General features: G+C 32.4%; 1 protein-coding gene across 1 annotated transcript; it reads left to right on the top strand.

Annotated features, from left to right (window-relative positions):
- Positions 1 to 3,074: 3,074 nt before the first annotated feature.
- LOC121808217 lies at positions 3,075 to 3,871 on the top strand. Its single transcript, XM_042208610.1, has 3 exons — positions 3,075 to 3,171; positions 3,261 to 3,368; positions 3,457 to 3,871. The coding sequence occupies exons 1-3, from the start codon at positions 3,094 to 3,096 to the stop codon at positions 3,694 to 3,696; spliced, it is 426 nt and encodes a 141-aa protein (XP_042064544.1). The 5' UTR covers positions 3,075 to 3,093; the 3' UTR covers positions 3,697 to 3,871.
- The last annotated feature ends 16,902 nt before the right edge of the window (positions 3,872 to 20,773 follow it).

Below are 20,773 nucleotides of genomic sequence, written 5' to 3'. Positions count from 1 at the left end.
TTTTTATCAATTAAAATTATTAATTCATGGACACTATTAGTATTGATTAAATCTATTAATTTTTGCTATTTAATATAATATTCAGTACAAAAAATAATATTAATCATGATGAAAAATAAGAGCTATTCTACTTAGCCTTCGTTCGGTTGTTATAATTGCTTGTGATTATATATTATGAAGTTGACTAAAATTTTGATACTACTAAAAGTTTTATATAGGAGTAGTTTGTTTAAATTTTCTAGTTAATTTTGATTGTTTTCAAATAAATAAACGAAAATTATATTAGTCTTACATTAGATGCATATTTATAATAATCGTGTTATATGATCTATTTATGATTAAACTATTAAATATTGATTAAAACTAAGTTGGCGTCGGCATACCTTATTGATTAAATATTAAACACTATCAAATATTGATTAAAACTATTAATTTTTGTTATTAATAATTTTAATAATTAATAAAAATTTAATGATATTTAAAAATCTAAATTTAAATTTAAATTTTATAAAATTAAATCTAATATTGAAATAAAGAAACAAAGTGAAATAATAATTTTGAAATAATATCAGATTTAGTACATCATTGAAATAATATCAGATGTAAAATATTAAAATTGTAAAAAGACCAAATTGCCCAAACCCTCAAAAGGGTATTTTCGTATCATTAAATGGGAAAATGACCAATTTCGAGATAAACCCTTAGTCCGTGGATGTTTGACGATATTTTAAAGTCCAGGGACTGTGGGCGAGATAAACTCATAGTCCAGGAATCATTTTTGTAGTCCACTCAAATAAAAATGATATTTTTATAAGTAGCACTAGCTTATTTGGACACAAGGAATTTATAACAGAATATTTAGATTGTTAGTATCCCTAACTTGTTGGCAAAATCATGTAAAATTTAAAGTTTAAAAGTTATTGGATATTTTTTGTATGCTAGCAAACGTTAGTAATTTATAGTCTATTTTCCCTAATGTGAGAGTTTCCAAAACATATGTGGGAAAACAAAACTCATAGATGCATTTATACAAGACTTCTAATAGTTGCGGACACAAATGAATTGCTCATGGAACTTGAGCATTACAAAGCTTATTTTTAAAAAAATTCCTCTTTTATAGGGCATGAAATATATCTAAATTTTGCTTACGTAAGCCAATAATTTAACCAGCCTAAAAATTCAAATAAAATTTAGAAAACATATCCAATATCAAATAGAAATGAAAAATCAAGAAAAGCATTTCTATAAAATAATTATGTTTTTATCTAAATAAAAGATAAATTTCAATTCAAATGCACCCTAAAATACCAGAACTTTTGATAATATTATCAGGGATTTAGAATTTACTTTTAGAATGATATTCTCGAGAGAGAGTACTTTTCCCTCCGGTACGATACCGACAAATTGACTGCAAAATTACTATTTGTAGGCTCCAAAATAAGGCCTATTTAATAATGCAAAGCTCTGTGCTTCAATGCATTGGTTACATGATTGATGATACGGTAACTACTTTTCAGCTTAATATATCTGCATTTGTGATGTTGACACTTATATTCTATTGAGTCACGCCTTCAATTTTATTAATTTATTTTTATGTTTCTGATTGGGGATTTCAATCGCTAATTAGAATATTTGATATTAGGATTGAGTTCCTCTTATATGTTGGATATATAATGAAGGTGAATTAAGCTCATCCTTTGAAATTAATTTTCCCTTGGGCTTATTTAAGCTTATTGCACACAAGTGAGCTTTTTAAATTTACATATTAATAAGACTAAGTAGTAAAAATATACCTCAATCTTATTATTTGCTCAGTTCTATCTTGTTCTATATATATAATGGATCAATTATATCCTAAATCCTAAATTATTCAAAATTCCACTTGGTTCAGTTCTATCACGAACAATCACAGTTGAGTATACTTGCAAAGTTGCAAATTCAATCTAAATTTTAAATTACCGCAATTAAGACCGGCCATCTTTTCAAGTGTATATCTTATCGTTATATTATTATTTTCGAGCACTTTTACCCATATATCGACTACTTTGATTCTTGGTAAAGAACGTTTTTTGTATCATAGAGTTTATCCAAAGTTTTAGATTTATCCAAAATTAACATCTTTTGTTATAAAATAGGTTAGGCGCATCTTCTAGTAAAATAACAGTAAAGTCAAATAAAATTCAACAATTGAATAGTTATTTTCGTACGTTTTAGCAGGCTAAATATGTTGACCATATCCAAATTTTACATTATTTTGGAAAATCTCCCATCTGTAAGAGAGTTTTCAACTTTTATAATATTTCAGATAATATAAATTGGTAATCGTACAAATGGTTATTATTATATTCTATAAGCCTACATATATAATTAAATTCAGTCCCATCTGACGGATTCCACTGCCATCATATTTTTCTTTTTTTCAGAAATATTATATGTACGAATTTATGTATTAATAAATTTTGTCATTTTATTGGCACGGGAGTGTGGTGGAAATTTAAAATTGGAAATGAATTGGGAATTTTGTTTTCGGAAAAATAATTTAACGAATGTACAGTTTCTAATTAATTTGGTGAATTTGACGGCAATGCGGTATGAGCTAGACCCTTATGTTGTTGCAAATTTGTGCTTTCGTAAATAGTTACTACTTATTATTCTAACTAACCAAAGGACTGAAAGGAGTATTAAGGAAGGAAACATGATTTTTATTTAGATTTTAGAGTAAGTGTCTATGGAGTTTCGAAGGTGCATTGGTGGTCCATGAATATATATACTACTTTTCAAAAATTCTGTTGGCGGTTGGCCATGTAAAGTATGTCGACCCTAAAATAATTTGATTATTATTTCTGTCCTTAGATTTGTAGTGGGTAGCAATTATTATATAGTGATTAGTGAAAAAAAAAGAAGAGTGCTTTTTAAATTTATTAGGTACATAAATAATAATTCATGAATGATGATAAACTGCATGTCAGTACACATCTCAACATTCCGTGACTCCAAAAGCAATCGTCATTCTTTTAGTCTCTATAAAAACCACATCCCTATTTATCAGTATTTCACACACACACACACACACTCACACACTTGAGAGAGAAGATGGCAGCTAAAACGCATAGGAAAATGGCACTGCGAAGAAAGCTTCACATCTTGAGGACTCTAACCAAATCTAAATCGGTAACTTTAGTAGTAGTAGTAGTAATAATTTTGTTATTATTATGATAGAGATAGAGATTTATTTATTTTTGTGTCGTTGCTCTTTGAAGGTGAAAAGGAGTTCCATTATCATGGATGCTTTTCTCTACATCAACAAGTTGAAGCTCCAGGTTGAAGCCATCAAAAAAGAGTACCAATACCTAATCAATAATATCCAAGTACATCTCTCTCGTGTTATTACTTATACTAGTAGTAGTTATTTCTTGAAATTATATTTAATAATACTCCATTCACTAAAAACCACAGCAAGTGAAGGTGGAGAAGGTTGGGACAGGACATCTAGTGGTGATGGTGACTTGCAAGAAAGGAGAAGAGATATTGGTGTCAATTCTTGAGGCATTTGAGAAATTAAATGTGAATGTGGTGCAAGCTAGGGTTTCTTGCAACCACTTTTTTAGCATGGAAGCCATTGTTCAAGACACCATTGATGCCTCAATCTTGAGGGACTCCATTCTCGAGCTCATCCAACAACAAACTTATAATTAAATCTATTTTTTGAATTATTGTTTCTATTGCTATTTTATTAATTATTAGTAGTATTCCTACTACGTTGTAAAGGGCCACTTTCAATTTTGAGGTGTGAAGGGGAGAGAAAGTGGCTTACCATTGTGCTGGAAGAAAAAACAAAAAACAAAATATATATATATATATATATGAGAAATTAGAGCAAAACAACGTGTTATGTTATGTTATCTCTTTGTTTATGTCATTAATAAATACTACTCCCTCCATCCCACATAATTTGACCCAGTTTTCCATTTTAGGCCGTCCCACATAATTTGACCCATTTCACTTTTATCATTTTTTGTAGTGGACCCTACATTCCACTAACTCATTCCTACTCACATTTAATTATAAAATTAATATATAAAAGTAGGACTCACATTCAACTAACTTTTTCAACTCACTTTTAATTATATTTCTTAAAACTTGTGCCCGGTCAAAGTGTCTCAAATTATGTGGGACGGAGGGAGTACTTATGTGCATCAACAGAAAATGCGATACATATTTTTGGGAAAATGTTAGTACTCTAGTTGATTGCACGATACATGCATGGAGCTTAGATTTTGTCATCAAAATCAAACAAAATAATAGATGCACAGTTGCAACTTACAACTATATTCAGAAATGACAAATAGAGTGTGCAGTGGGCCCACCATAATGCCAGAGATTCCAATTTATTCAGTAAATGTCTCGAACTGATGAAAAATAAATCACACAAAAATGGAAAATTGAGTGGCAAAGTCACAAATTGATCTTATATGTAAGAAACTTACATATCCTGCAGAAATTTTTTTATCTTATTTCTGAATTCACCCTCCAATTACCAAGTGGATACGTTGCTTGGTAGTTCTACTATTTGACGGAAAGTAATCCTAGAAAATTTACAAGAGTTTACCGCTGGTAGTCGGTACAATTTTGAAGCTTAAGTTTGTCGATTCAGAAACCGACGAATGTTGCGACCATTGTCGGAGTAGTTTATATAGTGCATGTCGTTCTTGGTAAATTTGACGGGAAGTATAAGTCAGGTAAAATTTATGAGAGTTTACTTAGTAGGATCGTAGTTGGTAGACATTGTCGGTTTAATTATTTAGCAACGTTGTCCGGCTAGATTCAATACTCGATTAATATAGTATCGCTATTTTAATACTACATCATACATCAAAATTATTTACCTAGCATAGTTGGGCCTGGGCTGGGCTGAGCCAGCCCAACCCTTTTAACAACTCCAAAACTAACTCATGATATCTATTCAGCTTGGCTAATCCATTTGAAAAATCTAGATATAAATCTCTAATGCTTATATGTTGCCAAATTGTTGGCCCATCTGTCTCTTTAACCTTGCCAAAGATGATGGATAGCACACATATATAAATACAGTAGAGCTTAATTATCTACTAACACTTTATGCTATCAGTAATTCCGTTGATCGATTTGTTCCTTGAACTTCTTCATCATCCAAAAGCCCCAACTTTCCCTTACAAGCCTACACAGAATCACGAAATTCAACAAAGAGAGTGTTGTTAGGAAGCGTGATCGGAACGAAGAGAGTATTCAATTGAAACAGAATGTGGTTGAGAGTGCTGTTAGAAAAGGTAAGCAGAATGGAGGAGGGCGGAACGAAGAGAGGTCGGGGAAGAAGAAGAGGAAGAGAAAGGAGAAGGGTATTTTATGCTGTTATGTGGGGGATCCGATTCCGGAGGAAGAAGCTCAGATAAGATTGGCAATGGAGATATGAGTATCAAATTCTTGATTTGCTGCTTAAATTCAATAGAGACGGCGGTGATCAGAGGTGTTACACAGAATTGTTTGAAAATAAAATTGGAGTAAAATTCCATTAAAATTGTGTTAAAAATATTAGGGGTAATTAGGTCAATTTATAAATATTGTAGTATAAATAATAAGAAAAAAGAAGAGAAAATAGATAAAAATTCAAAAATCTCTTATTCCGAAAAATTCGCATGCCACGATCTGGTATTCCGAAAAGTCAGCGAATTTAATCCTTAATTTCGAAAGGCTTGCGAATTGAGACCATTTTTTCGAAATCTCTCCAAAACATTGATGCTACATAAAAAATTGTACACGGTCAATCCTAAAAATAAATTATAACTTAAATTATAAAATTATATAAATAATTATCTAATGTGTTGGAATAAATAAAATAAAATAAAATAAAATTAAAGATATGAAATTGAAATATAAATGAAAGTAAAAATCTATTGCATGTATATATATATGAACTCCACGTGGCGATTTGTATGATCGAAGTCAACATTTGTCAATTATGTAATAATGCAATATAAGATGTTAGTATAGACTATAAAGTCGAAATTGGTGATGATGTACCAGCTTGTGCCAAATGACCAACCATCATATTTAACCCAATATTTTCTAGTAATTTATGTGGATTTTCAAATTGTCTGTTAATTTTGGAAGTAGGAACATAAAGTTGAAGAAACCAAAAACTAATAATGGTATGCACGTTCAAAGAGTCTCTAATTGCCAAATATGTAGAATAAAGATCACAAAAATATATTCATGCATATGCACATATATAAATATACATCCACCATATTTCTGTAACCTCGTTGTCTCATACCCCACCTTCACAACCCAACAAAACACACCATCTTCCACCTCCCATCCCTATTGTTTTCATTAACACATTTTTGAGGGTATAATAAAAAAAATTTTAAAAAAAATGTCCATCTCTGAAACCTCATCCTCTTCTCCCGATCACCAAAGGATTCAACTGGTCTCAAAATCAGTCTCCGACCGACTCCTCTCCAAATTCTATGACATCTCCGAATACGGCTTTGACTACACGCAGAGCGGCTTGTGGTCTCCTCCGGTTCAAAGAAGCGCCTTTCTCGACTCTCCCGGTCATATTTTCACCAATGATGATATGGCCGTGAAGCTGAGAAGCGCGCTCGAGATGCATGAGAAACGAAGATCTCGTCTCTCCTTCAATGTACGTATAATTTTATGTTGCCGTCACTATTTTTTTAATTTATTTTTGTGTTGGGTTGAATCTTCTGAAATATTTGTGTTTGTGTGTTTGTTTTATTTTATTTTTGTTTAAAATTGTGCAGGCTTGTTTGTGCTCGCCGAAGAGGTTCTAAGAAGTTGGAGTTTGGAATTTTTATTTTGGAAATGGTACTTTATTAGTGCTTGTGAATGGAATTGTACAATACTAGTTCTTTTCGTGAGTTATAATTATTGTATTTTATTTTGTTTTGTTTCATTCTTTTGATGGATTGATGAGTCAAGTCAACGTACATAAAAAAATTCAAAAGAATAAAAAAGCAAAAAAGATTGTGCCTATATATGGAAGAGTCGTTTTGAGATTGTTGAAACACATCAGCGACTAAAAATCGAATAGTAGGGTCGACTTGTTATTAAAATTGAGTGTTATTATATTAAATGAAACCAATATCATCGCATGGTTGAGATTTTTTATAATCTAAATAGAAAATGTAAATATATAAATATAAATTAGATTGGCTTGTAGTTGTAGATATTTCAAGCTTTCGAGGATCTTAAATTTAATTTTTTAGCACCACGCATATTAAAATCATCATCATTGTAATAATAAAACAAACAGAGTTTAGAGTAGCTACCTAAATTAACAACGACAAGTCACATACATATTGTAAATAAATATGATATCCATGCATATATATAGGCCAATGTCCGGCATTGCCACTCAAAGAGAAACCGTAAAGGCAATAAATACAAAGATGTACTACTATTGTTTTGTATAATTCTATACTATCAAGAATATTTGTCATAGTCATATTTCAGAACTCACCAACACATCTTTTGATTTGTTGCAATCACATTTTTTATTCAAATATATGCTCATTGTTTGAGTATTTGAATTGCGTTAACAAAAAATGAGTTTTTATTGCAACCTTTAAATAATATTGACCCTAACTACAAATCGAAAGCATAATCTTTTTCTTCTTTTTTTTATAATACTCCTACTATTTAAAAAGTAGCATAATATCTAGGAGTAGAATCTGTGAAGGGCACTGCATATTTCAGAACAGGGGAATATATACAATGCTGACAATGTCGACTGAATTAGGCAGTAGCAGTCTGCAATGCTTCAACAAAATATTCACATATACTTTTTCATAAATTTTATAACAAATTCAAAGTTTTGTCAGCCTTTTCATTTCATGAGATACAACTGTCAATTCTTGTTTGCAACTTTACCCATATCTTCGAGTATTACTACAACATACTCCATGCATAAAAAACAAATGTTTCTATCTACTATTCAAATTTCATTGTTCTCCGAGACACTACTCAAATTATGAAAATAAATCTTTTGATCAAATTTTGAGAGAGAAGTTTGGGTTGGATTCATGTAAAAAAAATCAGCTGTACTCTGCTGGTTGTGAAAGTAGATATCATTATAAATGAGTATAATTATTACTACTTCCTCCCTCCCAAGTAAGATAACCCTTTCCTTGGGCATTAAGAGATTTTATTCAGTTTTATTTTGTGCGTTAAGTGGAGATAATTTAGTAAGAAAGAAGAAATAAAGGGATAAATGGATTCTATTTTAGTCGTGAGTCATCTTCGACGAGATAAACTAAAAAGAAAAGTAAGTAATTTTTGGTAGGACGCAAGGAGTATTTCATAATGATAATTAATATACTATCGTGGAGAAAATATAAGCATAATATACTATATACAAATGATGTTCCAAATTAATAGTGTAAAAAGTGTTTAGTTTATACTCCTCCGTCTCAAATAAAATCCATCACTTATGGTGTGACGAAGGGATATAAATCATACATTCTCTCTCAAATTCGTTCTTCACTTAACCATTTTTATATTAATTTAAATATTAATACTTTTTTTAAATGATTTATGTAGACGCAAAAAAAATTTGTACCCCTTTAAAATAATTGTGAAGCATGTTTATACTCCACACAGTAATTATCCCAAATACTACTAGTATAGTTTTGTTCTTAACCAAGGCCCGGTTAACTAAACTACATATAAGGCCCAAGTAAGTAGAAGACCTTATTACATGGACTCATTTAATTTTTCAGATATAATGCTGATAAAGATTTCTGCAAGTTTCAATCAAACATGTACAACAAAGATTAAGAGAGCCTGAATTTTCAGTGACGCAGGCTTTAAAAACTTTCTATTTATTTACCAATTAAAAAAATAGAATCGGATCTACTGGGATCAACATCGAAAACACTATTGCTTTAGACCAAAATGGCGATGTATCTATTAGTATGATATTTAGATTAAGATATATAGATGGATTGGATAGAAGTGACGGTTTCAATGTTATGAACAGAAGTTAAAAATTTTGATATTAGATTAAGAAAGAAAAGCTGTATTATTGATAGTATAGTTTAAATTAATTTAGATAATTTAAAAATAAAAACACTAATAATTTTCATTTTTTGGGGAACATCCAATATAATATAATTAAATATCTTAATTATTTGATTTGTCTGAGTAGAGGCACATAGAGGCGGAACATGGCCTTGACCTAATCTCACTTTTGACGCCGACAATCTAGGCATTTTAAGACACATGCGCCACACTACTCTCTAAAATCAAAATTTTACTATGATCCAAGTTAGGAGGGATAACTGATTATTGGGATTATTCATAAATCATAATTGTGATAGAATACTCAAAACAAAAGACTTAGGATGGCAATTGTAGTCACACTCTCTTGATAAATTCTTTGCATGGAACTGATGTGACTCGGCCGAGTGGCTTAATACTATTAGAGTGTCCACAATGGTGGCCCTTGAAGGCCACCATTTGTGGCCCGGCCACCATTCGTGACTCTCATGTGACTTCCGTAATGGCAAAGTCAACAAAACTATCAAAAATAACAAGGGCCACCAAATGTGGCCCTCTTTAAAAAAAATTAATTTGTTTATTTTTTTAATATTATTTTTTAATTTAAGTCTAATAAATTTTATTAGTTTTAAATTTATGATATTTATAAATTTAATTAAAGTAAAATAATGTGGATTGTAAATTAGAAAATTCACAACCTAGAAAAAATGTAACAATAACTTCGTTGTATTATATTGAAATAGGAAAATTATACAACGAAAGTGACATAATTTAAAAACAACAAGCCGGAAACCCAAATCACTCTGCAGCGCCCCTTCTACGGTTCCAGACCTCTTCAACCGTATCAACCTGCAGTGAATCATGCGATATATGGCTCCGCATATCGGTGTACCTCTGGATCAAGTATTCATTACTACGTGGTACACCCATCTGTATGGGCTCCATGGCAATACCCGAGCTCGTACTAGCACCTTCTTCGGGTGTCCATCGCTCTGCAGCAAATCCTTCGTCATCTATTATCATATTGTGCAATATGATACATGCAGTCATGATGTCTGCGACATCATTTTCGTGCCATTGTCGAGTCGGGCACCGTATAATGGCCCATCGCGCTTACAGTACACCAAAAGCTCGCTCAACGTCCTTCCTAGCACCCTCTTGTTTTTTCGCGAAGTAGGTTTGCTTCGGCCCAACGGGTTGTCGGATCGTCTTCACAAACACGGGCCAGCGAGGGGTATATCCCATCGGCCAAATAGTACCCCATGTTGTACTGAGTTCCGTTGGCCGTGAATCTCACTTGCGGCCCCTCACCCCGACTCTCGTCATTAAACAAGTGTGACGATCGTAGAACGTTGATGTCGTTGTTCGATCCAGCGACACCAAAATACGCATGCCAGATTCGCAAGCGGTAATCAGCAATGGCTTCCAAAATCATCGTGGGATGTCTGCCTTTGAAGCCAGAAGTGAACTGCCCCTTCCAAGCCACTGGACAGTTCCTCCACTCCCAGTGCATGCAATCGATGCTCCCCAACATCCCCGGAAAATGATGTGCAGTCCCGTGCATAGCAATCAATCTCTGGCAATCATCGGCCGATGGCTTCCGTAGATACTCCCCTTTGAAGATATCCTTGATCCCCCTGCAAAACTGCCTCAATGTCTGTAGTCCAGTCGTTTCGCCCATCTGTAGGTATTCATCGAACATGTCAGCGGGCCCGGCATAGGCAAGCTGTCTAATTGCCATCGTACACTTCTGGAAAGTCGACAAGCCGGGTCGGCCGGTGGCATCATATCGCAAGTTGAAGCACCTGAACCGCTGCGCCAAACACGTCGCTATATGGACGAAGAGATTTTTCGACATTCTGAATCGCCGACGGAAAACTTCTGGTGGATAACGGGCGTTGTCGTTGAAGTAGTCCTCCATCAACCTGCGGTCTGCCCCGACATGATCACGATCGAAAAATCGCCGATGATGGAATGGCCGGCCAACTGCCACCGCCGCCTCCGCCGCCTCTTCTGCCTCTTCCGCCGTTGCACCGCCGCAACAAGGTTTTGGAACTCTAGATCTACCGCTTGTTGGAATTGTTCATCGTCGGAATCCATAATTACAAGGTTAAATTGAAGTTGGAAGGGAAGATTGGAGGAAAATGAGAGTAAAATGGAGTTGGAAAATGGAGTGGAAATGTAGTATATTTATAACAAAATTTCAAAAATTTAAAAAAAAAATAATAATTTTCCGCGGCCCTTGCAATGGGAGGGCCGCGGCTCAGCCACGATTCTCGCCTCACCGCCCCGGCTCTCGGCCTTTGCAATGGGGGGCCGCGCGCCGAGCCGCGGGCCGCGGCTCCCCCATTGTGGACACTCTTACATGTCTCCATCGAGTCACACTCTTGAGACTGAATTTACCCGTGTTAATTCAAGCATATCTCTTGTTTCAGTATATTTCTACTATTTTTCTCTATAAAACTTGACAAACTCATTTCAAGTAGTACTTTTTAATGAAAAAGATATGGAGTATAAATTAAGAAAAATAAAAATAAATCAAGATCTAGTGAGGCTTAATGACCACAATCAATTGCTATTGTCTTATACCAAAATCATCGTAAACATGCATGCTGATGGGATATTGAAAGCAACTAGAATTAAATAATTCATGATGTCTCTTTGGTTTTATTGTTTAAAAATTACTCCGTATTTGAGTTGTCGTGCTTACGTACAAAGAACTTTTTATGATGTAATTGAACCCAATAACATTTTCGAACGGGGATAAATATTGTTAAAATCCTTTTTAATAATTTGAGGCAAGATTAAAATATTTACTAATTCTATGTATAATTAGCTTCAGAACATTTTTTTATCAGTTGGTTTCATTTTAGAAAAAATATGTTTCCAAACAAAATAAAACTTGAAATGGAATATTATACTTCCGAAACTCAAGAAGTAGTTTAAAAACTATCATTCATATAACATTACATAACACAATTACAATTTGATTGTTTTTTTTCAAACAAAAAAAACTTTTGACTACTAGTATATATGTATAATTAATCAGTTTAAATAATTAATTATTTAAGTATTTTGTTCTTGATTTATATTATGAATGCAATTAAATATATGTATAAAATACTAAAAAGATTTAAGAAAAAGAAGAGAAAAGAAAAAAGAGGAAACATAAACTAAGGAGAAAAAGTAAAGAAGAAAGAAAGATAAATTACTAAAAAGAAAGTAAAATGAAGAAAAAAGAAAGAAGAAGAAACTAATGTAGAAATAAAGAAATAAGAAAGGAAGAAAAAAGAAATCATATGTTTGGTAATATTTAATTGAAAATTTCAAAAATATCCTCCATAACAAAAGAATCACATGTTTGGTACCTAGGGTTATTTTTGTCACATGGTACCAAAAACGATATAAAATAATGATCATGTACCATTTATGTGCGAAAGTGAAAGATCATGTATCATTTATGTAGTTCACTCTAATGGAATTGATTACGGCGGATATATTTTCAAGACAACAACCAACTACAAAGCCCTTTCATTATTTCTACCCTTTTTAGACAACAGACATTTCGTAGGATTTGGATCCCCGGTTGTAGCTGATAGCACAACATGGATGTTGTTCCACACATCCAATTATTTTATTCTTATTATAATTTTAAAATATACTCACTCCGACCCTCAAGAATATGCACTATTTCCTTTTTAGTCTGTCCCACAAGAATATGCATTTTCTAATTTTGGAAAGTTCTTTCTCTCTAATAAGGTGAGACTCATTCTCCACTAACAATACTTTATTTACTTTTTTTCTCTACATCTCTCTTAATTTACCAATTTTACATTAAAACACGTGACGAACCCAAAGTGTATATTCTTTGAGGACGGAGGGAGTAATTTTTTTATTATAAATTTATTGGGTGTGTGGAACAAAATCTCCTACTCATGTTATCAGCCACGGCTGGGGATCCAAACCTTGTTCCATAAGTTGTGCTAGTAGTTACTACTTACTAGTATTGTCTAAACCTCCAAACATTTTATTTCTTTTATTATCTTTCATATTTCATACTATATTTTTTCCCTCTCATCAATTTTATTAAATCTTAGTGTAACTTACTAAATACTAGTATTATTTTTTTTAAAATTTCAGTGAGTTAAGCATAACATCAGTTTGAATGGTATAGTGGAATTTTATATTCTATTTTATGACAAAATTGCATAATTTTGTTTGAATTACTTAAATTATGTCATTGTTTGTCTCAACGAGTCAACGACATGGTAATGCCACATATATAATTAAGTTGACATCTGAATAGAATATCTTTTTAAAAAAATTGCGGGCAACAATACCAATTTTTAATGTTTTAACTGAATACTTATATTATTACTAAACACCATGCATTCATTTTGTTTAGTTTTAATTTTTCCATTGTTTAAATATTTGGCTATCATGCTTGACCTCGCTGTGATACCAACTTTGTCCAGATTAAAACTGTTAAATTGGAATAAATGTAGGCCTGTAGCTTATCATTATAATTTTAGATTTTGTAAACTTGACCTCTTCGATGCTTGCATGACGTACGACATGAGTAATAATTTTTTAAAAAAATATTGATAAGTCGAGAGTTGCTATATTTTGGGGCTAGAGCCCAAAGTCCAGTTAAAATTACGATAGTCCACACAAACTTTTTAGTACTAGTATTACTAAATTAAATGATAATTCCAATCAATGTTCAAATTCTATTTAATTGTTGTATTTTAGTAATTTATAATAATAATTAAAATTTTAAAGTTTATTTGATAAAATTTGAAAAAAAAATAATTTCAAAAAACTTTGACTGAATATTCATAATATATATACGAGAAGTCTTGATCTGTAAAGTAATGATTAATTATACTACTATAAAATAATGTGTGTGTGTGTATAACATTTTTATGATAATATTATGAATTTTAGTGTCTTGATTGCTTATGAAGTCGAGGTTCGTAATGAAGGGCTATAAAGTTTGTGCACAGAGGCACAAATTAACTACCACATGTGTGGGTTACTTTTTTATGTTTGTCTCTATGTATAAACTAGTAATTATTATTAATTTATGAATTATAAAAATTAATAAGAAATAATTAATTTGCTAAATATTTCTTACTTCCAAGTTCAACTCATATAATAAACCTAGCTAATTAATTGAAGTTTTTTTTTGGAAAAATTATAATTTTTATTATAAATTTCATCATTTTTCACAATTCATAGTTTACAGAGAATACGAATATTAGTTTAAGTGTAGTTCCTCATAATACTCAGCCAAATAAAATAAATAATTGTCAACTAGCATTTCAATATTCGCCAAACTTGCGGCGTCCATGCCTGGATCATGTAGGATAGGATCTATAAATATACAGTAGTAGTAGTATTTTAACTTATTAAAGTAGTGTTTTCCAATAACCTGCACCCGATTTGGAAACAAGCGCAAAATAATTTGATTTAATGTTTTTTAGAATAATTATTCACTAACAAAATTAATTTCACTAAAATTTTACTTTGTCAAATAGGTGAAAACATGCTAACTTAATTCTAAACAACCTTACCTTAAATTGTCTTTACTTTACCTTTATTCAAATTTAGAAGGTGGATTGCAAGGTGGAGCAAAACATTAATTTAGGATGTATTTATGACCTATCATTTTAGAAGGTACTTCCTCTGTCCCATTAGAAATGTAATGTTTTTTTTGTTTGTCCCATTAAAAATAAAACTTTTCTAAAAAAGGAAACAACACCATTTCTACTTTTATTCTCTCTTACTTTACTCTCTCTTCATTAACTCACAAAACAACACTATATAAAATCTTGTGCCGAAAAACAAATGTTGCATATTTAATGGGACGGAGGGAGTAGTAGTTTTTAGTTTGTAACTTTGTATGCACTTACAATTAGATGTTTGTAGATAAATTAATTAACAAGAGTAATGGCTAACTAGAGGTAGTTAATCTACGTCAAAAGACGTCAGATCAAGTGCAAAAGCATAATAATTAGGTTGCTTAGATGATCCCCGGCCGGGCCCCTACTACAAGTGTAAAAATAAAAAAATTGATCTTCTAGTTACGTCAATCCTCTCTTTATCGTCGAACACGTAATTCAATTTAAATGGATTGTAGAACTAATAGATTAGAGCAAAGTACACATTATAAAAATTAAATTCGGGTAACCCTACTCGAATGGTGGATTAATCTGACTGTAATTTATCGGGTTCAGAATTTTTCAATCACAATTTAGATTTCACGCTAACCTAACGGATTAATTGGGCTTCTTGCCATAAAATTAACGTGTCATCAGTCAAATGTATTATGATAAAATTTTGTTATATTTATACAATCTAAAACATTTGTTTATGAGAATAGAGATGTTTAAACTCAAACCTTATATGCTAGTGATAGCGTAAAAAATATGACACATGATTAGAATGACAATGGATATATCTAGACTTGTTGAATGAATATGACATTGAATATCTAATTATTTTCAAATTTAAAATAAAACATAAAATACATACATTTCAAAAAAATTTAGAACATGTTTTTGAATTTCAACAAGACATTTTTACATCAAAATAATTTAATTGATATACAAATGCCTTTGTATTAACACCAATAACATAAGTTGTCGATATAATTAGCAGTTAGCAATTAACAAATAAAACTAAAAATTGATAATAGTACACTTAGGATCAACTTCCAATTCTAAGTCAAAATCTCGGTGTAATTAACTATAGTTGAAATTGGTCAGAAAATTGGCCGGCAACTTAGCCCCATCGCTTTCCTAATTTACGCACATGGCTCACAAACTATTTCCAACATCACTAAATTATATTTTTATTTAAGAAGCACTACTTTAATTTTCAACTAAGCATGATGTGGACCTGCTACAACTATTTTAATCATTAATTTTAAGACTTTCAAAACTTCAAAATAGAATGGATCTACCTACAAAAGTTTCAAGAATGATCAATTTTTGGCTGGAATGTTGCTGTGTTAATATGAAACTATATTAATGGTTTGCTAAAAGATAAGAAAACACATAGACGTGTTATCCAATATTTTTAGATTTATAAAATAATGGTACTAAATTATGATCAAAATCCTACGTTAATGGGAGATACTATGTTGTAATAAGTGGCTCGCTTAAAGAAAGCAGTGTCACTTACAAGTGTTTAAGTTCGTTATCATTGCAAATTTTCCACCTATTAGGTTGCCAGATCCCTTCCACTTTCATCGTGTCCTCTATTTATTTATTTATTTATTTATTTTTATTACTATAAATTATCTCAAATGTACTAGCTATGCTTCAATTTTAATGCTGACCATCTACACATTATACATGAATAAATTAAATTAAACTCGAAACTAAAGAAAAAAAAATACTTCCAAGTTTTAAATTTGATAACTTAATTAGTGAGATATAGTAGTAATTAATTTGAAAGGGAGGGGGTTTTGGTACTCTATCGTATTCGCCTTTTCCCAATACAGGTTAGTCAAAAATTAAACTAAACTCTTCCACACCATGAATTCTAATAAAAAAAATTGTTATTATTATACTCCATACAAAGTACTGCATTAAAAGCGACTAAGTTTTTTTAGGGATGACTACCAAGTAAGTTATTGTTATAGAAAAATTATTTTTATGAAATAAAGGTTCACAATATATTCCAAATAAAAGTGACACTTATGATTAACATTGACGGTTGTAAAAGTGATTATTATTCTTAATATAAAGAGTTATTTTTAAAAATAAATAAGTAAAATAAATCTGACTCGGATCGGATCTGTACTACAGATGTTATAGTAATTGAAATTTATAATTATTTTGGCTAAAAAATGAGATTGTAGAGGCTTAAACGTCTTCTCAAATCTCAACTACGTATGCAATTCGTAAATAAAACCTATTTCTCCTCCCTTTTTCAAGGCTCAAAACTAGTGATACAACATCACATCTTATCTTGAAATGGATAAAGTTTCATATTTGATGAAATCTAACTCCCTCCGAAAATAGAATGAATTGATAATCATAGTATAATGGTAAACGCAAAATAGGACCTTAATTAAGCTTAACCACAACATTACGGATAATGCCATCCACTACTCTGTCTCTATACCGTCTCTTAAGAGCATCTCCAATAACCGGCGTCACCACCGCGACGCCGATTTTTCGCCGACGCCGGTTTGACGCCGAACCATTGGAACCGGCGTCGGCGAAATCGGCGTCAAAATCGGCGTCGCCATGCCGATTCCCGCGCTGACGCCGGTTCCGACGCCGATCCTCACGGGCGCCATTGTGCGTCCCGGATCGGCGCCAAACCGGCGTCAGATTTAAATTTTTTTTTAAATTCGAATTTTAAAAATTCGAATTTAAAAAAAAAATTTAAAAATACTATTTATTTATGAAAATTGTTTTTAATATTTAAAAACAATTTTTACAAATAAATTCATACAAGAAATTCATAATGGCCCATATATATTTAATGGGCTTGCGAATTATGAAACCATTCTAGGTAGTCTCTCTTTTATAGAGACATCCTTGAATGTTTTATGTTCCACATTCGATGTGGGACAAAAACCACTCTAGGTAGTCTCTCTTTTATAGAGACATCCTTGAATGTTTTATGTTTCACATTCGATGTGGGACAAAAACCACTCTAGGTAGTCTCTCTTTTATAGAGACATCCTTGAATGTTTTATGTTTCACATTCGATGTGGGACAAAAATCATTCTAGGTTGTCTCTCTTTTATAGAGACATCCTTGAATGTTTTATGTTTCACATTCGATGTGGGACAAAAATCATTCTAGGTTGTCTCTCTTTTATAGAGACATCCTTGAATGTTTTATGTTTCACATTCGATGTGGGACAAAAATCATTCTAGGTTGTCTCTCTTTTATAGAGACATCCTTGAATGTTTTATGTTTCACATTCGATGTGGGACAAAAATCATTCTAGGTTGTCTCTCTTTTATAGAGACATCCTTGAATGTTTTATGTTTCACATTCGATGTGGGACAAAAATCATTCTAGGTTGTCTCTCTTTTATAGAGACATCCTTGAATGTTTTATGTTTCACATTCGATGTGGGACAAAAATCATTCTAGGTTGTCTCTCTTTTATAGAGATATCCTTGAATGTTTTATGTTTCCATATAGAAATATTGTACTTTTTTAATTGTACTTTTTAATTTTTGTACTTTTTTAAATTATTGTACTTTTTTTTAAAATTAATGTACTTTCTAAATTTTAATAGTATTATTCGGATTTCCCGTATTTGTCTCGTAAATTAAATTCCGTATGTTGATACGAGTGTAAATTAAATTATATAATTGTTATTAGTGATGTGGATAGGTAGTGTGAAGGCTATGTGAGGGCTATTTGATGTCCAGTTGATGTGGCAAGCTGATGATGTGGCAGTGTGAAGGCTATTTGATGGCTATTTGACGTCCAGTGCTATTGGAGATGCTCTAAACCGTCCCCTAACTACTATTTGAGCACTATTTGAGGGCCCCACTGTCCTTTTTTCATCCATCCCTTAACCGTCTCTATACCGTCCCTTAATTACTATTCATTCAATTTCATTTATAATTTTTTTTTCAACCCAATTCAATTTAAACAAACACACTTTATTAAAATTAAAACAACATTACAACTTAAAATTAAAAAAAAAACGAAGACATAATTAAAATTCTAAAAAAATAAAAATGACATAATTTAATCTGCTCCGCCAAAGTTTTCCCAAATGTGCTCAATTAGATCATCTTGGAGTTGGGTGTGGGCGCTAGAGTCGCGTGTCCTTGCCCGAATAGCCAACCGTTCTTGTATAGACGGATGTGCTCCACTTCGCGGCGGACTACTTCTTCGAGTGATTGTTCCATTAATTGACGCATTTGCTCAAAAGGATCCATTTGTTTGAGTTGATTGAAGATGGAAATTGGAGTGATAGAGAGGATTTGAGAGGAATAGATGTGTGTTTGTGTTTGAAATGAGTATGAAATAGGATTATTTATAGAGTAAAATATATTAAAAAAATTTAAAAAAATGAAAATAAAAATTTAACGGTAATATTACCGTTTGAATTTTTTTTATTTTATTAAAAGTCGAATTTTTTAAAAAAAAACGAATTATTGCGTCATCAGTGACGACGCCCACTCGCGGGGCCAGCGAGTGGGCGTCACGCACGCATGGGGACGAGACGCGTGTCGCTGGCGCGTGGCGGGACAGCCTGTCCCGTGTCTCGACGAGACGGGCGCGGGCTAGGGACGGGATGGTCGCTGCAACGCGTCCCGCGGAGGACCCGTCCCTCCGGGACGAGACGCGAGCCCGGCGCGGGACGCGTAGTGGATGGTCTAAGTAGCACAAATCTCGGTAAAATTAGTTGGATCACTCGCCGCCGCCACTCCAAAAATTAGATTACTAAATAAATAAATTAGTGTGTAAAAAAGAGGAAGGTGAGTTCAAATTTGACTTTGTCCAACAACCAAGATCCTTGTGTATATATATACATATCTCAATTCTCAACACACTCTTCATTGGTTACTCTCCTTCCCAATCTCTCTCACAGAAAATGGCTCGAAAATCTTTCATCCTCTTCATCTCTCTTCTTCTCCTATTCTCAACCCTAATTTCCTCAACAAGCGCTAGAAAACTGCTGCCGGCGGTGGAGGGCAGCTTGTACCTGGCGGCGCTGCCGAAGGGGACCGTACCGAATTCCGCTCCGACTAAGAGAGGGCACTCAGACACCATCGACGAGAAGCTCATCGCCCGCCATCTCGCCGCCGTCGATCGGATTCTCCGCTCCGTTCCCAGCCCCGGCATGGGCCACTAGCTAGCACTCATCAACGTAAATATTAATTAATGCCTTTTTCTTTTTCTTTTTTACGAAAGAATTGAGTTTTAGTATTTTTTTATATACTCCTATTTTCGATTCCATCTGGACCGAAATTTCGGATCGTTTTGTTGATCACGAAAGTTTTTTTTTTTTTTTTTGAATTAGTAATAGGAATTTTGGTATCATAAAACTGTACAGTATAATCATTTTTTTGGTCTATGAATTGTAGTGAAAGCTTATTCTTTAAATAGGTGGGACAGAAAGTAGTTAGCTCTTGATGACCACATGAAAATGATGAAATTGTTGTTACTGGTGTATTGAAATACTATATGCAATAAGTATGTTTTGCGTGATTTTGGAAGTTGAGTCTAAATTTATTGTATTTATTTATTAATTTGTTTGTGAATATGGAGTATGAGTGTTGAAGAAGTGAAATATTAAAATGAACCCATAAATGGAACCTTTTCCCCATTTCTATATATTGTCGGTAGCTTTTGTAAAGTATTGCTCATATTGAACTTTTATCGAAGTATTTAGTGCAATTTCCGGGCAACAAACATATTACACCTTATTAGTAGGTGGAAAGATGCTTTAAAGAATGTTGTTCTCCAATTATAGTGGATGCAAATATATTCCTTTACAATCCTTCTCAAAGTAAAAAATACTAATATGTACACAGATTTTGCTTAATTTATAAAATAGGAAAAAATTAGTTCTTCTGAAATTCGATATGGATCTACTATAATTATTTTTTTGATTTGAGCCCGTTGATGTCAACTGAAGTCGTGAAACTCTCTTTCTGGACAGCACAAGGCACCAACGAATTTGATAGAATTCGAAAAATTGAGAAAACATTCTTCTAA

This window comes from Salvia splendens, chromosome 6, assembly GCF_004379255.2.
Source record: "Salvia splendens isolate huo1 chromosome 6, SspV2, whole genome shotgun sequence".
Taxonomy (NCBI): Eukaryota; Viridiplantae; Streptophyta; class Magnoliopsida; order Lamiales; family Lamiaceae; genus Salvia; species Salvia splendens.
This window is presented reverse-complemented; position numbering and strand designations above follow the sequence as displayed.

Excerpts from the sequence above, each read along its gene's own strand:
- LOC121808217 (XM_042208610.1), top strand. The coding sequence starts at position 3,094 with ATGGCAGCTAAAACGCATAGGAAAATGGCACTGCGAAGAAAGCTTCAC. Across the intron at positions 3,172-3,260 it reads CTCTAACCAAATCTAAATCG|GTGAAAAGGAGTTCCATTAT; the intron begins GTAACTTTAGTA and ends TGCTCTTTGAAG. Across the intron at positions 3,369-3,456 it reads ACCTAATCAATAATATCCAA|CAAGTGAAGGTGGAGAAGGT; the intron begins GTACATCTCTCT and ends TAAAAACCACAG.